Source organism: Chaetodon auriga, chromosome 15 (assembly GCF_051107435.1).
Source record: "Chaetodon auriga isolate fChaAug3 chromosome 15, fChaAug3.hap1, whole genome shotgun sequence".
NCBI classification, from domain to species: domain Eukaryota; kingdom Metazoa; phylum Chordata; class Actinopteri; order Chaetodontiformes; family Chaetodontidae; genus Chaetodon; species Chaetodon auriga.
This window is the reverse complement of record NC_135088.1, coordinates 6471898-6493329: the sequence shown is the minus strand read 5'-3', so window position 1 is coordinate 6493329 and position 21432 is coordinate 6471898. Positions and strand designations below refer to the sequence as shown.

Sequence of the window (21432 nt, the reverse complement as noted above, 5' to 3'; positions counted from 1 at the left end):
CAGGAATTATTTGAGATGCGTTTTGTTGTTTGTGAGGATGCAGCTTTGCGGTGGCGACCGCTGCGGTGGGAGTCTCCCAAACATGTTGCATTATTAAATACAGTGTGAAACAAGAGCTGAAGGGGATGTTAGAAAGCCTCTTTAACTTGTAGAAAGCAAAGCCAAGCGAGGCTGCGGCACACAGGGAAGGTGGCCCGAAGGTCGGAAGGAGCTGGTTCATACGTGTTGTCAGACCTCGTCCAAGTGACAGAAATAGTTTGTGTAGCAAAAGAAAAAAGAGAGCTAGAGAGAGAAGTTCAAACCTGCCTTCTTTCTCCACACAATCGACCAATCGCAGCGTCAGATTGCCCCCCATGAAGGTGTCGGGGGAAGGGGTTTCAGAAATGATCCGACCAGCCGTCCTGATGGAGTGTGCTGCGGCTTTGAGTGACACAAGCAGTTAAAGCAATAAGAACAGAGAGCTCCAGCGAAAGGATAACACATCACACCGGCAATTACTGAAGTAATAAGAGACCTGAAGGACAAAATGTTCGGCCTTTGTCGCAGAAACGTCTTGTTTGCTCCGTCCTCCATCATCGAGCGGCTGAAATTGCAACTATGCAGGACTCTGAACGTTGGGTGTGCCTAAAATTCTTAGTAATGGGCAGAAAGAAGGAAAATAAAGCCAAAATTCACCTTTTATGGTCACTTTTTGTGCATTGGTCCTTTAACCAAAGAGCAGGAGAGCAGTCAGACGTGCCTCTGAGGCCTGCGGTGTCGGGACAAGCAGCTCGTGTTGGCTGCGTACCTTTGACTGAGTCCATCAGCTTGCAGGGACGTATTTACTTTGTTGTCACTGAAGGCGCTCACCGGCACGGCGGAGCAGGCGGCCTCGTTTTCCTTTCATTCCCGGCATTCCTCTGGCCAGCCATGCCTGTCACATGGGAGGTCTGCTTCTGTGGGAGTGTGGCGACAGCGTCACTCTGCAGCTCTGGATGTTGGTGTGTGTGACCTGTATGGTGGCCCGTATGAGGGCTGTTCACATTAAATCACATTAATTGATGGACCTCTTGATGGACTCTGAGACCCGGCGCGTGCGGCCGCCTGCAGAGATGAAGAGCGGACCGCCTGCTCAGTTTGAACCGACCGTATCTGAACAACACTTGACCTGAGCTGTAGTGTAAAACAGGATTACATCACCAGTGGTCCTCCAGGAGCTCTGATCTCCAGATCTCTCCCCAGCTGAAGGCCTCTGGGCTTTACTGTCTGTGCGGCGTCCTGGGGCTGCAGATGGAGGATGTGTGATGACGATGATTGTGAAGGTGGTTTAAATGCTGGATGTGGATTGGAGCCTGTGTGTGTGTGTGTGTGTGTGCGCATACGCTGAAGCACGAGGGCGACTCAGTTGAAAGCGGGGGCTGGTCGTGTTGGCTCTCAGGAGGTAGAAGTGTGGTTTTATACATATCAAAGGCTCTCGCTTGAATCCCAGCCCCACTCTCGACCTCCCGCGGAGTGTGAGTGTGTGTGTTTCTGTTCCCGGTAAGCCAAGTATTGACACACAGCTGTCAACAGTGCTGATCCAGAGTCTCCACGGGGGATCGCCATGCATCACGGCATCACAAGAGCCTCTACAACAGATACTTCTATAGATGGGAAGAAAAATCAAAGCAGCGTTAAACCACGAGATTCCACTATATTGACAAATGAGATTGTTTTCAAATTTGCATAGATATTTATTTGTGTGTTACAAAATACAGCAATGTAAACGATGAATACACTCATACATCAAACACACCTACACACACACACATACAGCTGAACAGGGGAGGTGGGAAGCTGTCCAAACGTCTTACCTAAAACTCCAAAAGGCAAAGAAATGTCAAGAAAATGAAGATTGTTTCACTCTCCTGCTGTCTAACAATGAAATGCAAAAAAAAAAAAGTTTTCTCTGTATCATTGTCGAGTGTTTTTTCAGTGTATCTTCATGATGAAATTGCATTTAAATCAAGATTACAGTTGAAGTAAGTTGACATTAATGGCCAAACGTCCCCGCGGGGATCAGCAGATGTTTGTACCTGTAAAGCTCAAAGGCACAACTGTTGCCGTCTCTCCCCTCTGCTGTGCTGTGGCAGGCAGAGCCAGCCAGTCTATCCTGCCCTGTCCCCCTGTGGATTCAGGCAGCCCTACACCTCCAACCTCTCCAGCGCCTCCTCCTATTCCAGGTACTGTAGCCGGCTGGTCGGACGAAGCCGGCCCGAGCCAAAAGAGCGGGAGCACAAACCGCTCTGCATCATCGCCTCCTGTTTATAGCACATTCAGAATGCCTGAGCCGGACTTTTCCATTGGCCGAGCTCGTGTTCAGCTCGTGTGTCAGCGTTCGCCGGGCAGCTGCTGTCCCGTCGGAGCCAGTGTGCTATAAACAGGACGAGTTCAGCGTTTCGCCAAAAAGAAGCCGAGGCAAACCGAGCCGAGCCAAGCAAGCCGCCGCTGCAGAACACAAAAGGCTGACATGCACACGCACAAACACACAGAAACACACACTCCATGTTGAGCACCGTCCGGAAATTAACAGCTTTTTCCTCGCTTTGCCGCCCTTTCATGCATTCTCTGTTTTGTGTGTGTTCCTGATCCCTGACCCTCGCTAATGAAACTAGATTTTTTTTAAAAAGCAGTGGGCATTTTTGTCTTTCAAGGACACACAGGAGCACAAAAAATACCAGCGTTAACCTGGCGACCCCCGCCGTGAGCTCGAGAGAGTCCTCACATTGTCCGGCCAGGTGTTTTCTTTTTTGCATATTTGCTTAAGCTGCGAATCTAAAGCGACACATTCGATCTTGAACCCCCGGCAAAGATCACACATGCAGATTGGAAGCTTGCAGCAGACAGACGCTTTCTCGCCGCAGCGCTTTGCCAGTTCATCTGGTTCTCTGCAGGGCCTCATGCACAAGGCCTCGGTCACACGGCAACCAAACATCAACCAACCTTTCATACAGTTCATTCAGCCCTCCGTCAGGCCACATAGGTGGGTGTTGCCCCAGCGGCTGTCAGGTTGTTAGAAAATCACACCAACTTAAAAGCCAGTAAAGATTTTAGAGTCTAAATTGAGAAAAAGGTCATGTGTCATATGATCTGCTTCAACCGAATTGTCAGCCTTTATGTATTTCTGATGCTAATACCTGAGTTAGCGCAGTGAACCCACCTATGAGCCGCAGGATGGAGCAAACAATATGAATATTTTGTGGTTATTATTTGACCCTGACGCTCAGTCGTCTGCCACGAGCTGCCAGCAGCTGATGCTCAGTGCCGCTTCAGTGTCAGTCAGTGTTTCCCCCCTCTTTATCTCCACAGTCTGTAAATGCACTGAAACAACCCCGTTTTTGTCATAAAAGATCTTTTTGTCTGTTATCTGAGAGACTTATCAGGAAACACAGTCCCTCACACGGCCTTCTTTGAGGCTGAGATGAACAGGGATGATTCAGATGTACTCATTCAGTGATGCTAGGACGCCCTCTAGTGGTGACACATGCTTTCCAGCGCAGCTTAGCAGAACTCCTGCTCCTGCTTTGACGCTCGCCGTCCCCTGGGCCCCCGACTCGACGCATTTCTCTGAACTCTTCTCCTTTTGTCTTCCTCCACCCTTCTCTCCTCCACCTCCACCTCCAGGTTCCCTCACTCTTTGATGCTGGGCCCATCAGGCATGCATCCCACAGGGATCCCCCATCCAGCCATAGTGCCCCCTACAGGCAAACAGGATCATCATGACCAGTATGACAGAGGCATGTATGTGTAAGTATTGCCACACTTGCTTCGTTGTTGTCAAAGTTCCCTCTCGCTGACACACTTAAACTTGTTTGATGTGTCTGTTTTGTCATACGTTTCCTGTAACTTCCTGTTTGTGAACAACACACACACTCGAATTCTTTGTCTACACAAATCTACAAATGAAAAGGAAAAAGAGGCTCTGCTTCTCGCTCCATCCTTGCGTCAATTTCTTCACGTCTTCCTTCTCCTCCTCCTCCTCCTCAGGAAACCACAGGAGGTCAAGCGGGAGAAGGAGCCCAAGAAGCCGGTCATCAAGAAACCCCTGAACGCCTTCATGCTCTACATGAAGGAGATGAGGGCGAAGGTCATCGCCGAGTGCACATTAAAGGAGAGCGCCGCCATCAACCAGATTCTGGGACGAAGGGTGAGGGATGCACACACACACACACACACACACACACACACACACACACACACACACACACGTTCAACATCTAAACGCAGACTAATCCTGTTTCCGGGTCAGTCTGTGGTTTCACACATACGGATCATGACAGGAGATCAGAGCACTGACTGGTAGTGCTGGTAGTACTGGGATCCTGTGGAACGATAAGACAGTGAAGTATGTTGTATTGTACACTTAGGAACTGTGGGAAGAGCTACTTTGTTTTTAATAGTAGTACATAAGTGCTATAAAAAAAAATATTTTTGTATATTTATATAGTATCTATATAATATATATTATTTTATCTCATTTATTTGGTTTTACTTTCTGCTGTGTACTTTTATTACTGCCTCTTTTGTCCTTCGTTGAAGCAGTAGTAGTAGTAGTAGTAGTAGTAGTAGTAGAGTGATCAAAGGCAAAAAAATACTACTTCCTGCAGTGTTCATAATTTTAGATTTAGGTAAAAACATAGTTTTCACCTTTCCTCTGTGTGGAATTAAAAACAGAGCCTTGTTTTTATGTCTGATAATTAGATCAAAATACTAACTATTTCTCTCTTGATGTGTGTGTGTGTGTGTGTGTGTGTGTGTGTGTGTGTGTGTGTGTGTGTGTGTGTGTGTGTGTGTCTGTCCAGTGGCATGCACTGACCCGGGAGGAGCAGGCCAAGTACTACGAGTTGGCCAGGAAAGAGAGACAACTCCACATGCAGCTCTACCCGACCTGGTCTGCCAGGGACAACTACGTAAGGACTTCTCTTCTCGTTCTTCCTCTTTCCTCCTCTTCCTCCATACTGACTGGAAAAAAAAAAGACACCCTCTTAAAAGTTGATCTGAACCAAACGTGACCAGGGAGATGTAAAAGTTTGAAGCGGAGGAGGCGTTTTCTTGATTTTTGTACCTGGGCTGTCGGGGAGTGAAGAAGTCACGTGTTGTGTCTTTAGTATTACCTTCGAAAACGATGTGCTTGTGTAATAATTATATCAGCGTAAAGATATTTAGATTCATTTTTATACTATTATTTTATATTTAAACTAGTTTTTATATGTCATGTCTTTGTCGACCCGTGTCAGGGGTGCTGCATTATCCTTCACGGACATCATTTTGATTGTTGTTTGAACTTGAATTTCAATTTTTTTTTAATATATGAAAATAAAAGCCACTGATCCCCCTTCAAAATAAGAGTAAGAAAGCAATGAGAGCTATTTATACTTTGATAAGTTATTATATTATGAAGTGTTTACTATATTAGTAGTGACACGCAGTTGCTTAAACTGCATTTCACGACGAGTATAAAAAGCCAAAATCTGTGAAGAGTCCAAAACATTTGATGTCACCAGGATGTGGTCCAACCACCTGACTTCTTCTCTCTCTGGTTTGACTCCCTGTAAATACAACCAAGACGAGAAAACAGGACGGTATCAATTCAATAAAACCAGAACTTTTTAAACTGGGTTTAATAATGTCATTGTTCCCACCTCAGCTTCCCTCCCCTCCTGGCTAATGTCTCAACAACCTGCATGATTATTGGCTCCCAGACCTGTCAGTCAGAAGTCATAAAACCTAACTTTTATGGCATGAAAAGACTAAACTGGTCTCCCAGACTGTAGGAGGAAGTCGAACCTGTGTGGTGCATGTGTTTTGGTCTCATGTTTTGGGGATGTGCTGTATCTGGGCTGCTGTGTGCCTCTGACTTGTCAGTTTGCTGTTGAACTCTTGCAGGAGGCGGGCCTTAGCGGGGTCGCAGGGGAAAAGAGTAAAGCTGATTGGGTAGGGACACGTCTTACGGTGGATTTATGCCTCTGTGGTGGGGAGAACATGAGTATGTGACGAGCTGCATGAAAGGGGTTGTGGGTATTCCTGTGCAACGTTTGCATGCACCTTCCAAAAACCCTTAATGACTCACACACGTCAACCTCGCAGCAACAACACGAGGAACAGCAGCTGCAAGGGCACACCTGATTGGTCAGTTAAGAACACGTTTCACCCAAGTCTTGCACATTTCCATGGTTTTGACCACCAGTCAGTTAAACGGTAAAACGCTGAGTCACACAGAGGTATAAATCGACCCGTTTTGCTCAACTAACAGAGAGCAGGGCTGCATGGCTGGCCTCGCTGCCTCCTTATTTTTAATGGGCATCCCTTTAAAACACAGCACCTTCATTTTTGTCATGAATGTAGCTAGACGACATTGACACACGTTCGTATGGTACGCACAACCTTTTGACATTAAGTAGTGATTTTTCTGTTATTCTGCTTTTCTAATAACTGTAATGTATGAATATTTTCTAGCCGAGGACGATGAGGAAAGTGTCCCCCTCAGGCTTTGGTTGTAACAGGAGCTGCTTCTCAGTCACTGTCAGAGTGTTAACCTGTTGATGCTTTTCTCTGCTGTACCGTCTTTGTTCCCTCTTGGTCTGACTGGGCTGAGATCTGTAGAGGGGCAGGCATGACGCACGAGTTATGGTGGCGCTTCACTCTGGCTGTGGTTTATAACACGTTTGCGGCATCTAAACGAGCGCTTCATGTCACTAACATGCACACCGGCTCCATTTTAATGTTCTTCATTTGGTTTTCATCACTTTTTTTCAGTGCTGTGGCTGACAGAGGAGCACAACGCGGTGCCAGTTAATATTTCAAAATAAAAGCACCTAACACTCGTCGTAGAGAGTTACTTCGAAGCTCACTTTTCCAAAACATCCTCACGGTGTTCTGAATGTGTTATAAACCAGAGCTGGAGTAAACTGTGATCATACAGTCGGTGTAGGAGCTGCTGCTGTGTGCATGGAGCTTTGAGCATTTTCCCAGCAGCTCAGCAAGACGGAACAGTGGATGGTGCTTGATGAGGACTCAGTGTAGCTGTATGTGTGAGCATAATCCACACGTGGTGGCTCACTGACAGGCTCGTCTTCACAGTATTTATTTAAAGGCGCGTTGGGCAGGTCACTTTATGCTGTAACCTTTGAGTGACAGGAAGAAAGAAACCAAAAACATGAGTGATTTGTCCTGTCAGGCGCAGGGCAGCAGGGTGTGATACGCTCGCATGTGTAGAATAGAACAACTCGTGCAAAGACGGCAAACGGACGGGTGACAAAGGGCAAACCTAGCAGTCAACAGTTACATAGAGAGGGTTATTAGTCCAGGTTTGAACCCCTCATTGCAAAGATGAACGCACATTAGAGAGGTCAGCGGTGAAAAAGCCATTGACACTAAGTGATGTGGTCAGACGTATCACCCTTCAGTGGGCGAATGCATGTGTGGCGTCCACAAGAGAAGAGTGCAGGCCTGAATGCTGGACCCCTGAGGGGATCCTGTTACGCTGGTTTATCCCCTTAGAGGGAAGGCTCACTGCAAACCAACACATTTGTTGATTTGTGCGATCACCTTTATCCTCTGATGGAACACGTCTTTCCAATGCCTCCATCCATCGGGCACGGGGGCTCGCTGAATGGTCTGATGACCATGAAGAGGATGTGAATCACATGCTGAGACCATCGCAGTCAGCAGATCTCAACCCGCTTGAACACCAGTGGGAGATTTCGGACTGACATGTCTGACAGCGCTCTTCACCACCATCATCACTGAGGGAAGATGCTTTGGAGGAATGGTGTTCATGCCTCCAGTAGAGATCCAGAGACGTGTAGAATCAATGCCAAGGCGCACTGACGCTGTGCTGGCAGCACATGGTGGTCCATCTCCTTAAAACAACACTTTGTGTTGGTTTTTCCTTTAATTTGTCACCCGTCCGTATACACGAGCATTCAGGGCTTCTGGCCGTGCTTGAAAGTGCAGCAGACAATATTTTAAGAAACCCCCTCTCTTCTGCTCTCCTCCTGAGGTTAGAAAAAAGAAGTCAGTGGACCTGCCAGCAAAGCAGGAAGGAAGTTCCATATATCGCCCCCGCAGCTGTGGAGGGTTTCTCCTCCGAGTCCTAAAAAAGCCTGCACACAGTACACACACACATACGCCCACCCTCACAAAGCTTCAGAAAGGTGCAGTTGTTTTAACCACATAGACAATGCTGACAGCGAGCCGAGGAGGGCAGACAGTGAGGCGTAGGCGGTAGATCTCTGTACCCACATCCTTCATATCACCCAAATACGAGGCCTCACTCCACCATCACCGGATCTGCGTGAACAGCTCTGATGTTCACCTCAACAGTCGCACAATACAGTCAAGCCTGGAGATATGTGGCTGCAAATATGAAAACAAGAGTTTGGGAGCGTCTCAGATCTCCTTTTCAGGGATTGCTTTTTGGTGACGACGCATCGGGTCTTGCATGAATTGAGTGAACAGTGACATTAGCGTATTTTTCTTTATCTTTCTTGCTTTTTCCTTGCTTTTGTAGACCATTAAAGACGGTTGCCTGACCTGGTTGCTGCTTCCAACTTTGCATTTTTTTTTAACTTGACACATAAGAAACCTGCATTTTTCATATGGTGCAGATTTCTGTTAGAGTTTGGGACTATGTTTCATCCCTGTCAGTGTCGCTCTCAAAGGGGGCTTGCACTCAAGGGTAGTAAACAAACATATTAAGCTAACCGGGAAAGCAAAGGGGAATCTAGAAATAATGTCACATTAGACAAAATAAGTAATTCATTGGGGGGATTTTGTTTTTTTCTCCCACAGGGCAAGAAGAAGAGGAGAAAAAGGGAGAAGCTGCAGGACTCCAATGCAGGTAAACTATCTGAAAACACCTTTTTCTTGTCAGACAGACGTCACCACACCATGTTTCAGTGTCAGAAAACAAATGGCCGGCGTCAGCTCGGCAGTATTTGAGAAAATTCAGTTGAGCTCGAACTTGCGTTGGCGCTGCGCAGCACACCTCGTCGTCTTTTGAGGCAGGATGTGTCTCTAACGTCAAACCACCCACCCACTCGGCTTTCCACATAACCTGAATTCTAAACGTTGTGTACAGAATCTGATGTCCTGATCTGAGCTGTGCAAGTTTTAAAATGTCACACATCAGGGCATTTCCCCCTTTCCTTCAGCGTGTGAGGGCGGCCGAACACAAATTCCCATCTCTTAACTATTAGAAAAACACACACAGAAGTCCTCCACACGTCCCCAGTAGATCGCTGACTGTGCGTGAATGCTCATGCCAACGATACGGTGGAATCTAGCATTAGCAGGTAGCATCAAAAGTGAGAAAGTGGCAGCTTTTAGCAGGTCTTAAATGTCCTGCAGGATCTCTGGTCTTTTATATAAGGGCGTGGAAGGAAGCAATGGCTGTTAATAAACCAAGCTGGTGATGGTGAAGCATGAGCGATGCCCGCAATCTAATGCCAGCTCAGATTTAGTGCCTCTGCTGAACTAAAACTAAGTTTAAAGTGCAGCAAGTGAAATCTGATTTTCATCAATAAAAAGAATATTTTCCAGCGTCAGAGACGTAGTGAAGTATTCTGGATTTCTCTCGTGAGAAGGCGGTTGGTGACTGCGAACACCTTTTGAAGCCCTGCACTAACAGAGTGTCCCCTGAGTCTCTCTTAACTTCCTGTTTCCAGGGTGTCTGACTTGTTTGTTTAACTCGGCTGTGTGTGAGTTTTGTTTGGTGCCTCTGTTGGTTGTTTCGCTGTGCTGTAACCGGCTACTAACAGATGGCTTTCTCCGAGCGGACAGCCCGGTCGGAGCTTTTTTCCCTGCCCTGATGAGCTCTTGTGTCTCTTTCTTCCTGTCTTTATGTCTCCTCCCTCTGTCCTCGTCCCTCTAACCCCGTCTCCGCTCCTCCTGCTCTTCTCTATTTTCCTCCTCCTCCTCGTTCTGTGCATGCTGTGCATTGCGCTCAGACCCGGGCTCTCCTAAGAAATGCCGGGCTCGCTTCGGCCTCAACCAACAAACGGACTGGTGCGGTCCTTGCAGGTGTGTACCAAACATCCACCCCCCACCCACTCCATCGCGCCGCGCTGCTGTCGTCCAACAAACGTCCTCATCTCTGCTCCCATTTAACCCGTCTGCTGCCATCACTCCACCCCCCCGATGGGGTCTGGGTTATTCAAACACTTCTCAGAGGGTGAGCTGATCTGGAGGCAGTGATAATGATCTCCTCAATCTGATCAAATTCAAAAGACTTTATCAGTTTAGTTTCCTCCACCCACTGACTATTAACCCAACCAATGAGATGATATCTGCCTCCAGTCGAGCTCTGCCTCAGGAGGACGTTTGAGAATCCAACCTGAGCTCTGCATGCTGTCTGTCACTAACCCTGCTCTGCAAACGGAGGCATTAGAGCCAAGAAATGTGTAAACAGACTAAACACATTCTGATTGGAATCACTTAAAGTCAGTAAGATCAGGCTCAAGACGATTGCTGTTCCAGGATCAGTAATCTTGTCATATCCTGTGACTTCGGGCGAGGCATCAACCCGGATTTTCTCCCGTTTCATCGTCATTTTCCTGTGATGTCTCGCCTTAAATGTCAGAGGTGGTTTGGGTTCTTCTCTGCAGCTGTAATGCTCCGTATCATCCGGGCCCCGTGCAGTTAATGTGGGTAAAAGGGAATACCACTCAGTAACAAAGCAGTGTTTGCAGAGTGGCTCAGTGAAAACACACCTGCATGTGAGGGGAGTGATATCAGAAAGAAAGGTTCATACGTTGCTCCACCTCAATCAAAACTGAACCAAAACAAGGCCTTTCAGTTTGTTCCTGGCAACTCACAACATGTGCTCGACAGATTTATGACTTCACATGAGTTTGTGCTATAAAATGCCCAAAAAGTCAGACTTTTCCACAAGGAAAAACATTCTGCTGCAGCTTGTAAATTCAGCTAAAAACAGCCCACATGGAGCCTCTGCTCAGCTGTGTCTCTGACATAATCAGCAGCAGCAATTAAGACTCATTTGCAGCACCTGCGTCAAAGGTCAAACAGTCACAAACGTTTCATCATAGTCGCTGAAGCTTTGCTCTAATTCAGTAGCAAAGGCTGCCAAATCAGAGCCGTTACATCATGCCAGCGGCCGCGTTTCTCTCCTGCCTGTTATTATGAACTAAAGCTGGGGATTTCCCACTGCGAGCAAAGGCTTCGTCTGAGCCTGACTGCTTTCAGTGCTCACAGTCCGAAAAGTAAATCAGGAAACTTGGTTTGCAGAGTTTATGATTAATTTGGTGATGAAATATCCTGAAACAAGAACAGGCTCGCAAACGCGGGCGGCCGAAATGAGTTTCCTCCGCAGAGTGTCTGCGCTCAGCCGTGGAGACGAGGTGAGGAGCTCGGAGCAGAGGTCTGCGCCTCCTTTCTCAGGCTGCTGCCCCCGGACGCGGATACGCGAATATCCAGAAACCACAGTGTTAGATTTACTGATCTGCAGGGGCTGCGCACCCAAAATCACCTGATTTGAGTGTCCTCAAACTTAACAACAACTTCGGTTCAGAGCTGATCAGAAACAGGCCGCTCCGTTAAAGGCAGAGCAGGTCTTACAGTAGTTTCACGGGGCGCTGCAGGGATCAGGATCAGGATCAGGGATCAGGGGTTCTGCAGAAAAAGCTCCCAGCACCGCGGCACTGCTGCAGCCCTGCAGTCCTCCCCACCACCACGTCATGGAAATCTAAGCGTGTTTGTGTGTGTGTTTCGGTTTGAGAGAACAAAGGGGGGGTGAATGTGGTTAGAGCAAATCCTTATAACCACAGCTCAACACACACACACACACACACACACACACACACTCCCTGCAGCTTTGCATTATGACGGCGTTCTCATGCCCATCTGCTTTCAACTTTCTCCATTCATGCGATGTGGTAAGAGGCGCCTTTTGATGGTGAACTCTGACATTTAGAAATCACTTTCTATCGCACTCTTCCTCCCTCTCTCCCTCTGTCTAAATATGGCCGAGCGCCTCTCCTTGCGGTTCAACCTGGTGACTCATTTCATGTTCTGGTAATGATCATGGGATCCTGTTAACTGCTTTGATGCTGCGCTCGGCGGTGCACAGGTCTGCCTTTGAGTACAGCACCTCACCAAGCGCAGCACGTCACTCCTGTTTGCAGCGTGCTCGGTGCAAACAGGAGAACTGTGCACATGGGGTGGACAAAAAAATGGAAACATCTGACTGTATAACGCAGTGGCGCAATAAACACTGCTTTAATGATGCTTAGAATGGGGCAACTCCATGTCTGAGCTAACAGAACTAAGATTTGAGTGGTATTCCCTGCTCTCAAATAAAAAAGACAATAGCAGAAATCCTCCTAGTGGCTCGGCATTTTGGGAAATGTTATTCACTTTCTCACCTGAAGTGAGATGAAAGGACTGTCATCATTCTGTGTTAGCATGAGCCATGTCTTCTTGTCTCAGCATGAAGACTGGAGGCAGAGGGAAGCAGGCAGCCTGACCCTCTGAAGTTCAAAGATGCACATGCTAACACCTGCTAACACCTGTAAAGCTCAGTAATTCACACTGTACGTCTCACTTGTGCAGCTGGATCACAGACAAATGTAGTGTAACTGTTCATTTATGTTTATCCATCTTGCCTGGCAACCTCGAGGTCACAACAAAACTCCAGGAAGTCGCCAAGAGCTCGTTCCAGCATGTTCCTCCTCCTAAAGCCAAAAACTGCTGCTTTTCTTCACTTGCTTTTGTGCACATTTCAAACCAACGAGATACAAACATGTAAACCAGTGAGCTGCAGGTGCTGACGGGTGTGATTTGGAACGTTTGACAGAGAGATTATCCCTCGATAATAATGAGAGCGACAGAGAAGACTCAAAAACTCTCAAAAACTCGATTATTTTCTGTCTAGAATAGGAGGCTCTAGTTTAGGACATGTCCCTCTGGCACTAATACTCGTCTCGTTCATTGTTATCATGTGTGTCCCTGTTCATTGTCATCGTGTGAATGATGCATCTTCACTGAAGCCTGCTGACGTTTACCATCCACACTTTATTCACAGATAACTCTCTCTGACTGTCCCTAGGAGGAAAAAGAAGTGCATTCGCTACCTTCAAGGAGGAGGCTGTCCCAGCCCAACTTCTTCAGATTTAAGTGCTATAGACTCTCCCCCGTCCCCCGCCCGCCACCGCCTGTACCAGCACCAGCGCCCCCCCTCCCCGGGCAGCTCCCCGCCGCCCACCTCCCCATCGACATGCCTCCCCTTGTCTCCGCCAACACACACACGCTTACACGCACGCCTGCCCCTGCAGCAGCCTGCGGGCAAGTGCGGCGACCTCCGTCAGCCCGTGACCAAACACGCCCACGCGCACCTGGAACTGTCCGGCAAGCAGACGCACAGCCCGGCGACGGCGCTGTCGGCCGCCAAGGCCGCAGGACTTTCTCTCAAAGTGTTAACAGAGACTCAGTGATCGCCCCGGTCCGCTCACACCCCAGACCCCGCCCACCTCAGCTCCCCCCAGAGCTATGAAGATCTTCCTCCTCCTCCTCATTTCTCCAAGCATCCGCACTAATGTGGCCCAGAGTGGCTGTGTCTCAGGTCAGAGGCCGGATCCTCTCCAGTCTTCAAAAATTGTCGGCTCTTTGATAAAGCACTCAGGTGGTCTTCAACCTGAAAGACTGGAAATGTCACATGACCACAGCACATTTGGCAGATGCTGGTTCAATCATTGCCAGCCTGGACATAAGTTTAGACTTTACCTTGTCATAGTGTGAGTTTAGTGATTCTAAACTTGTCCCAGTTAAGTATTTTGTGATGGTATGAGGACGACTTCCTGGTCGTGAATTTTGAATTACTTTTTTTAGAAGTTAACGAGGCAGACAGCAGAGTCTGTGAGAGGCCTTTGGTCCACTGAAGGACCCGCTGTTTGAGCCACATCCCTGAGAGGATCCAGCCCCTGAACTGGCGACTGATTCCCAGCTCGTCACAAAGAGTTCAAGTTGAACAGAGGCAGAATTAATCTGGGCCTGGTTCAGTTCTGCCTTGAGGACAGCCGTCGACCTGTATGACAATCACAATCGTTACTGCAAATGAGCTCTTTGTCAAATATTCCACACGAACACAGACCGAAAAATGAGGCAGAGATGAGTTCTGGCATCGAGGTGAGACGGTTCGCCGCAGAAGACTCTTTGTCAGAGATCAGTGCTGTTACATGATACACTTTATCACTCAGACCAAACCCGAGGGGAGCGCAGACCAGCAGAACCTCAGGTCTAAGGAGAGCCACAGATCGGCTTTTTTTTTTTAGCTGCCATTTTGTTAACAGTTCGACTTCAGTTTCATTCCATTTCCAAACATTTTTTAGTGCTGACAAAAGGAAAAAAACAAATTTTCATCAGGTAAAAAAAAAGAAAGGATCAGTTATTTCTTTTGGGCACTTTCAGCATGTCAGTCTCTCGCTGTATCATCACATTTCCAGTCTGCCGTCTCATAACTTTTGGCATATTTGTATGAATCTCACGTCATTTTTAGGTCAGATGAAAGACAAGGTTTTTCTTTTTTTAATGTCTCTTGGCTGTTTTCCTTCGACTGAACATTTTGCAGCTCCGTCAACTAATCTGAGACCAAATGGGTACTATTATATTGCATTGTGTTGTAAAGTTTTATAAATGTTGGAATTCCCTATTATAATTAAACTTTTATATGTTTTTATGTAAAAAAAAAAAAAAAAGTGAAATAACGAAAAAAAAAAGATTTTTAGTTTCTACTATTTCTTTAAACATTTCGTGTTTGTCCTCTCGTGCAGAACCTTTCCTTGGTCACGTGTTACTGCGGCAGTTCAGATGATATCTTGTGTTCTCAATCTGTGCATGTTCCGACTTAAATGTAACAAAAATAGGTTTCAACTAAAAAGGCTTTAATTTGCTGTCCTGCTTGCGACTGTAGGCTGAGCTTTTGTACAGCAACACTGCTCTCCTCCAGCAGAGCGCGCTCTTGTGCTAGAAATAGCTTGTTTCATTTTGGAGGGTGTCTCGCCGCAGCAGTGGCAGCACCTCGAGGATGTCTTTTGTATTTTTTACGCCTCTGATGTATTACTTGTTTTTGTTTGATGTATTAAAGTGTTTTGAATATCTTGTCCATGTCTACTGTAGTTAAGACTGACATTTCAAATATGTTGATTTCATTGAGGCAAATTACTGAAGAAATAAAGCTAAATGTCCCAAAGAAGGTCGAGCTCCTCTGCGACTGGCACCATCAGAACAAAAACGACAAACCTCAACCTTTTTAAACGCTTTATTTACTCCTTCAGTTTATGTTTGATCATCCCAAAAGCCAGCATCAGAGCTTATCTGAGAAAAGTTTCCAATTCAATACAACATGAATTAGGAATGAGTTACCCAATGCTGTGTGACAACGCTCAAGTACTTCGAGTCCAAAGGACGTTATGCCAAAAAAACATCTTTCCACCTCAAACTTCACATCTCCTTTGCACAGCCCAACCTCTCTCAACATGGATTCACAGAACATATGCATGTACAGAGCAAAAAATAAAATATCCACCCTTTCATTTCCATTGTCATAAAAGTCATTTCATTCAATCAATTAACCTAAAAGAAAACGAACATGTCCAGTAAAAAAGACAACCACTGCGATTAATAATAGGGGAAGTATGAAAGGACCGTCTTCTAATCTTTAAGGGTACAAAGCCATGAAACCAGAAGTATTTTTAATGTGAATACACGAGTTGAAACAAAAGAGCTTTTTCTTTTATTTAAATTACAACACACAGCCAAGTTAAACTGCTCATGCTATTGGTATACAGAAATTGAGGGAAGGGGAGGGAGGTGGGTATGTGGCTCTAAATATACTAAATGTAAATATTGACAAGTATGAACAACGCCAGTGCAACCAGTTAGCAGGGACAATTCCTATTCAGTGTGGTAGTGTTGGCAGGATCTTCCCCTTTACTTCTCTTCGCACCACTGGTTCTCTTTGCGTACCTGCGGACGAGAGGACAGACAAACGGGCTGAGTTTCCAAAAATACGTGGACGGCGGGTCAACTGGTGAAGCTGTGACCCTTCATGCAGAATAAAAGGGTCTATTTTCTAAATGATATTCAGGATCATTCCAAAGTGAGCTGCTCATTTCTCGTATGACTTCATCAACAGACAGGTGATGGGTGGAATAGCTACCTGGGCTTCCTCCTCCTCTGTGAAATCATTTTTGATGTTGAAAGTCTTCCTGATCTCCTCTGGGGTTTTGCCTTTGATCATGTTGGCCACTGTCTTGCAGGTGACATCTAACAGGCCTTTGATGTCCAAATAGTTGGCGGCCTAAACAGAGGAAAACACAACGTTGACATGAAGAGGAGCAGAGGGGGGTGGCGGTGAGAAAAAGGGGAGCGAGGACAGACAGATAGCTTAGCATTTCAAGGAAAATATCAACACCTACAGCTACATTAACAGCCAGCCGAGGGCGTTTTTGCTTTGGATTCATTTCAGGGACGACAACACGTGAAGCTCCTGGTGGTTTTCACGACTGTTTCTTCTCACTGTCAGCGTTTAAATGCTGAGGCAAAAGCAACAAGTGGCAGCAGTAGCTAGCAAATCCTCCCTAACAAAAAGTTCTTTAAAAATGAATCATGCCATCGCTTTTCTTGACATGTGTACTTGTCCACCAGCCCACCTACTAAAGGCACACTGAGATTCACTGAGTCAAGATAGGAAAGGTTAATAATATCAGATCAATACACAAAGGCCTGTGGATCAGATGTCATTATCCAGACATGGATCATATTAATACAACGTGTAAATGGGGCCCAACATCCAGGAAGGCCACTTTGAGTAACAGATCTGTAAAGTTGAAGGCTTATCAGAAACCAAAGCAGCAAGGCAGTTTAGATTATCAAGAGACAGGATTTTACAACTCTGGAGAATTATCACAACGGCAGTCTTTCCAATTTGACAATCATGAGGTAAACAGCAGAAATGAGCGCTCATGTTACAAAGTACCACGAATTAGAGCGTGCATGTGTCACTTTGTGCATGTCAACATAAGCAAACAGCTGATCAAAACTGACAAACACCCCGACTTGTGTTTCACTTCCTGGAAGCCCACAGCTTGTCCAACACCTATTTCCCAATCACTCGCAGAGGCCACCTCTGTTACCGTTCACGTGCTTGTTTACCGTCACTTGCTGCCCAAAATCAATTCAAGTCCCACAGGGTACACACGGCTTTGAAGAGTAAAATTCAAGCAGTACCTTAGCCAAAAAGTTCCAGGCTCTTGAAGCCTTTATCATCACATCTACAGTGCTAAGACAACGAGACTGAGATGATGCCTGTCTTGTTTCTTCTCAAACATTACCAGATTTTTGGTTTACGTGAGTGAGTTTGAAGATGAAACACCAGATTATGTTGAAAATCAAACATTTCTCAGAGGGTTCATTCAAATTCCAGCATGTTCTTGACCTTGAAAACATAATGGTTAAAATTAAAATTACTCTCAAGACTTCGTACAAACCCTGCTCCTGGGTTTGTACAAACTCCCTGTGGGTTTTCACCTTGAAACACTCTTTTTAAACCCCTGCCTCTTCCACAGCAGTTGCCCAAACCACCAATCTTCCAGCTGTTGCTAAGCTACTTTTGTATCTGTGCTAACCAAAGGAAAACGCTCTGCCACAGCAGTGGATGGAAAACATCACAAGAGAAACGAGCTTTGCAAATGAAAACACACACTTAAACAGGTGACACAAAGAGGCAGTGAAGCGACAAAATATCTGCAATGGCAACGTGATATGAAGGTGTATTGCAGGAAATGTCCTCAGATATCAAGTTATAGATTACCATAAGTCTGAATCAGCACTCCAGAGAGTCACTTTAATGCTACTATAATCTGGTCTCTCTCCATTTGAAAGGTTTTGATTAAAGCAGTCTCTTTATGTCAGTATTAACTCTATTTTCCATTAAGATGACACTAGAACGGAGGGGAAAAAAAGCACCAATGATACAGTATCTTATATTCATCATGTAGTTGTGCTGACTTGTCTTCATGGTCTGCATAACAGCACTAAGCTTCTTCACTCAAACTGAACTTCAAATGCATAAATTACATAAAAACATCAGAACAACAGATTTATGGGAAAGAAATTCTACTTATGGGGTTTAGGCTTTAGTGCCAAACTCAGCCCACCATACACAAACCACTGCTTAGTTCTAGTGGCCATCTGCATGTGTGTCTGTTAATTAGTAATACTGTATAACATTATAAATTACCACTGTGAGGACTCACCTGCCATGCAGGGGGAAAAGCCATAGCAATGCTAAATATTACTTAATACAGTTTTGTTTTGAGTTAAAGTTTAGGTGAGGATGGGCTTTGGGCTGTAACGGTTGTGGTTAAGGTTAGTGTCAACCTGAATAACGTGGATCAGTGTAATACAATGAATGACTGTATTTACCAGAATGAGTTCAAACAAGGTGCCTTGGTCCACTTTGAGGAACTCCTGGTCCCATACAGGAATGTCATCTGTCCTCTTCTCCTTGTTCTCATCGTCCTCAGGGGGTGGGGGGTCGTCTTTGTGATGAGTGCACCACTGAATCACCTGGGAAACACAAACACACGCACCGGTTTAACCAGTTACAGTGGTCATCAGCAGGCAAAAATATTGTGGCATCAATAAGCACAACTGGAGCACAACCAACATATTAAACACTGCACTGTGTGCCTTGTTTGACTTCCTTATTTTGAAAACTTTCTTAGAAATGTGTTCATGAAAATCATCATTAATAAGATTGTGTTTCAGTTCTCCAACAGAGGTGTGAACAAAATAATCTTAAAATCTCCTTCGTGAAGTAGTTGCAGCTCTGAAGCACAAGCATGAACTTGTAGAAGAGGCAAAAGAAACAGGTCATCGCAGCCTTCTGCTCCCACAGATGTCATTAGTTGGTTTACAGGCAAGAACGATTTAACAAGGGAGAGGGGGAACAAACAGCTGTTGCTTCAGTGGGTAAAAATGGGCAGAGAATCTGAAGACAAACCATGCACACATCTGACAGCTTTTTCAGCCCGCCTCACTTAAACAAAGGAACTTTAATACCTACAAGAGGGATAGAATGGTTTTTTTTTGTTGTTGAACCGAAATATTAGAAAAACCTTTCACTATCTGCAGAACAATTCAACAGCACCACACACTAGTCTCCCAAAATAGGTTAAGATCAATCAACATCTCTCTCAAACAGCTTCAACAAAAGCTGATCAATACAACTAATAATCTGTCAACTGAGTGACCAGTACACGTATACAAATTACATTGTGTGGTAGATTTGACTTTAAGCTGCATCACAGTGTAACGCACAAATATCAAAGATATTAAAAACACCCATAAACATCCAGCACTAACTTATGCTTGTTTGCTGAAGCAGAAAAAAACATGTCACAACACAAACCAACAAAACCAGCCCCTTTCATTAAACAAACAAGCCTGCTGAACACTGATCATCACAGGTGAGTGCATGAGGAGTGCATGAGGAGTGCGTGTGTGTGTGTGTGTGTTCTGTACCTTCTTGAGGATGGCAGCGTTCACATTTGGGAGAGGAACTGGGTCATCATCGCCTTCATCATCCATTCCCAAATCTGTCAAATAATCAATGAATGTTATTCATCTGTCTAATGTATCTAACAAATATAATCATAAAGCCTACATTATAGGCTATAGGATACCATGTAAAGTCAACCGTCAAGTGAAACAATGGACTACAAAGTTTGTCATGATTTAAAAAGTTATACCTTCTAACATGGTCTTGATGGTGACCGACTGTTTGGCTATCTCAACATCCACCTCGAAGATTTCTCCATCGGAGCTCTGTAATTTTATTGTGGGCATTATCTGTGGAACAGAACAAGATCATTAGACACACTAAAATGTAACTAGCTGTTTCTGCAAAATGTGATTAGCCAAATGCGTACACTCACATTAACAGCTGACACCAGCTCATTGCTAACGCCTCAGCTAGCTAAGCTAATATTGACGTGATGGCTAGCTGACAGCTTGCCTGTTGTCCCGCTAAAAACAGAAACGTTGCACAGCATAGTCAGGTAGCTACAGCACTAATGATACACCTGGTACAAACGCAAACATATCTTAATATTACCAAGAAGGGCGTTGTTATGAGCGAGATCAAGCTAGCACCAAGCTAACCAACGTTCGGCTAGCCAACTGTTAACACAGGCTAAACGACGATAATGCTAACTAAGTAGCTTGCTTACTTTTCGATTCCTTCGAAAACTAACTGATGGGGTGCTCACTACTGCATTAAACGGGTCCACGTGTTAAAGAACAGCTGCAATGTGTGTTTTTACAACCAAAACAAGTATCTAATGTTTATTAAAATGTAGGCTATGCTGGCAGCTAGCATTACCATGCACAATGCTAGCATCTTAGCTTCATGTTACGCTAGCACCTTACGATGTCAGTGAGGCCTTCAGCGACGGCTATTCAAACAAAGATGTAAACAAAATGTAAAAAATAAAATACAATAAATTCCCAAAAGTGAACAACATATAAAAAAACACATTCTGGTTTGCGAAGCTACATACCGTAAATGTTTCAACTCAGACCCAGAGGTGAAATTCCTCTGTAATCAACAGCACGGCCTGGCAGACGTGTAGGCACCAATATCGGCTGGAAGTCTCTGAATCAGCCCAGTGAGCCTGCCGCCCGGAGGCTGACGCTCGCTTTGTCAGATGCTTCGCTTAAAAGGGGCGGCCACACGAATGCTGCTTTTCCTGTTAACCTAAAGCAGTTTAAAAATATATATATAACCTCGGCATTTGACATACTAAATTATTCTGACATTTGCGTAATCTTTATTAAGATTTTGAGGCATGCGCGAGTTTGTATTTTTATGGATGACATTTTGATTATTGAATAAAAACTGAAATGTTTTTACTGGATGTTCTGATCACAGCATATCTATTCATATTTTCATATTTAAGATTTTACTATGTACAGCCACACTGGTTTAATTTAATTGTTTCTAGCTGCATGCATTATGCAAAGTCTGCCGTAAGTTGCAATTCATAGGCATTCGGGCGGTTTTGCTATACATTAAATCAATTTAGACTTAGAAAGTATGAACTTACTTTAAAACTAATAGAAAACGTCCTTTAGGTCTATGTGCAGGTGTGTCGTCATAGTGTACTGAATTGTACTGTATTGAAAAGTGGATTTAGTGTATTTAAAGCCACCATGGAGTGGCGCTTTCCTCTTTTCAGAGCCTTTCGAGCAGATTCCATGGTGCTTTCAAGTGCTCCTCGAAAGCTTTTCCTCCCCAGTTTTGAGTGCATTAATGCTGCTTTGACTCTGACTGGTGCGTCACTACTGCTATTTTTTCCTTAAAAAAAAAATAATAATAATAAAAATGTTAAAAGT

The 21432-nt window shown here is 45.2% G+C and overlaps 2 protein-coding genes across 8 annotated transcripts in view; one reads left to right on the top strand and one right to left on the bottom strand.

Annotated features, from left to right (window-relative positions):
* The window catches only part of tcf7 (transcription factor 7), a 68831-nt gene extending 53697 nt beyond the window's left edge, over window positions 1–15134 (top strand). Inside the window, exons 6-13 of one of the 7 annotated variants that reach the window (XM_076751125.1) lie at window positions 2112–2201; window positions 3643–3765; window positions 4006–4165; window positions 4821–4928; window positions 5905–5952; window positions 8812–8860; window positions 9969–10041; window positions 13085–15134. In XM_076751125.1, the coding sequence (XP_076607240.1) occupies window positions 2112–2201; window positions 3643–3765; window positions 4006–4165; window positions 4821–4928; window positions 5905–5952; window positions 8812–8860; window positions 9969–10041; window positions 13085–13469 (1036 nt within the window). In that variant the 3' untranslated portion in view covers window positions 13470–15134. Of the gene's footprint in view, window positions 1–2111; window positions 2202–3642; window positions 3766–4005; window positions 4166–4820; window positions 4929–5904; window positions 5953–8811; window positions 8861–9968; window positions 10042–13060 lie in introns of all 7 variants that reach the window. The other 6 variants (XM_076751128.1, XM_076751130.1, XM_076751126.1 and 3 more) reach the window with 6 other exon arrangements.
* Window positions 15135–15276: 142 nt separating this feature from the next.
* Window positions 15277–21203, bottom strand: skp1 (S-phase kinase-associated protein 1). Its single transcript, XM_076751134.1, has 7 exons — window positions 21144–21203; window positions 20598–20794; window positions 19788–19887; window positions 19561–19634; window positions 18460–18603; window positions 16193–16333; window positions 15277–15999 (listed from the first exon to the last, which is right to left on the bottom strand). The coding sequence occupies exons 3-7, from the start codon at window positions 19882–19884 to the stop codon at window positions 15964–15966; spliced, it is 492 nt and encodes a 163-aa protein (XP_076607249.1). The 5' UTR covers window positions 19885–19887; window positions 20598–20794; window positions 21144–21203; the 3' UTR covers window positions 15277–15963.
* Window positions 21204–21432: the final 229 nt, after the last annotated feature.

What these genes read in the sequence shown, in the direction of transcription:
- skp1 (XM_076751134.1), bottom strand. Translation starts at nt 19,884, where the DNA reads ATGCCCACAATAAAATTACAGAGCTCCGATGGAGAAATCTTCGAGGTG. An exon ending in ACGCTGCCATCCTCAAGAAG is followed by an intron (nt 18,604 to 19,560) that starts GTACAGAACACA and finishes TGTGTTTCCCAG; the next exon opens with GTGATTCAGTGGTGCACTCA. An exon ending in CCTTGTTTGAACTCATTCTG is followed by an intron (nt 16,334 to 18,459) that starts GTAAATACAGTC and finishes TCCTCTGTTTAG; the next exon opens with GCCGCCAACTATTTGGACAT.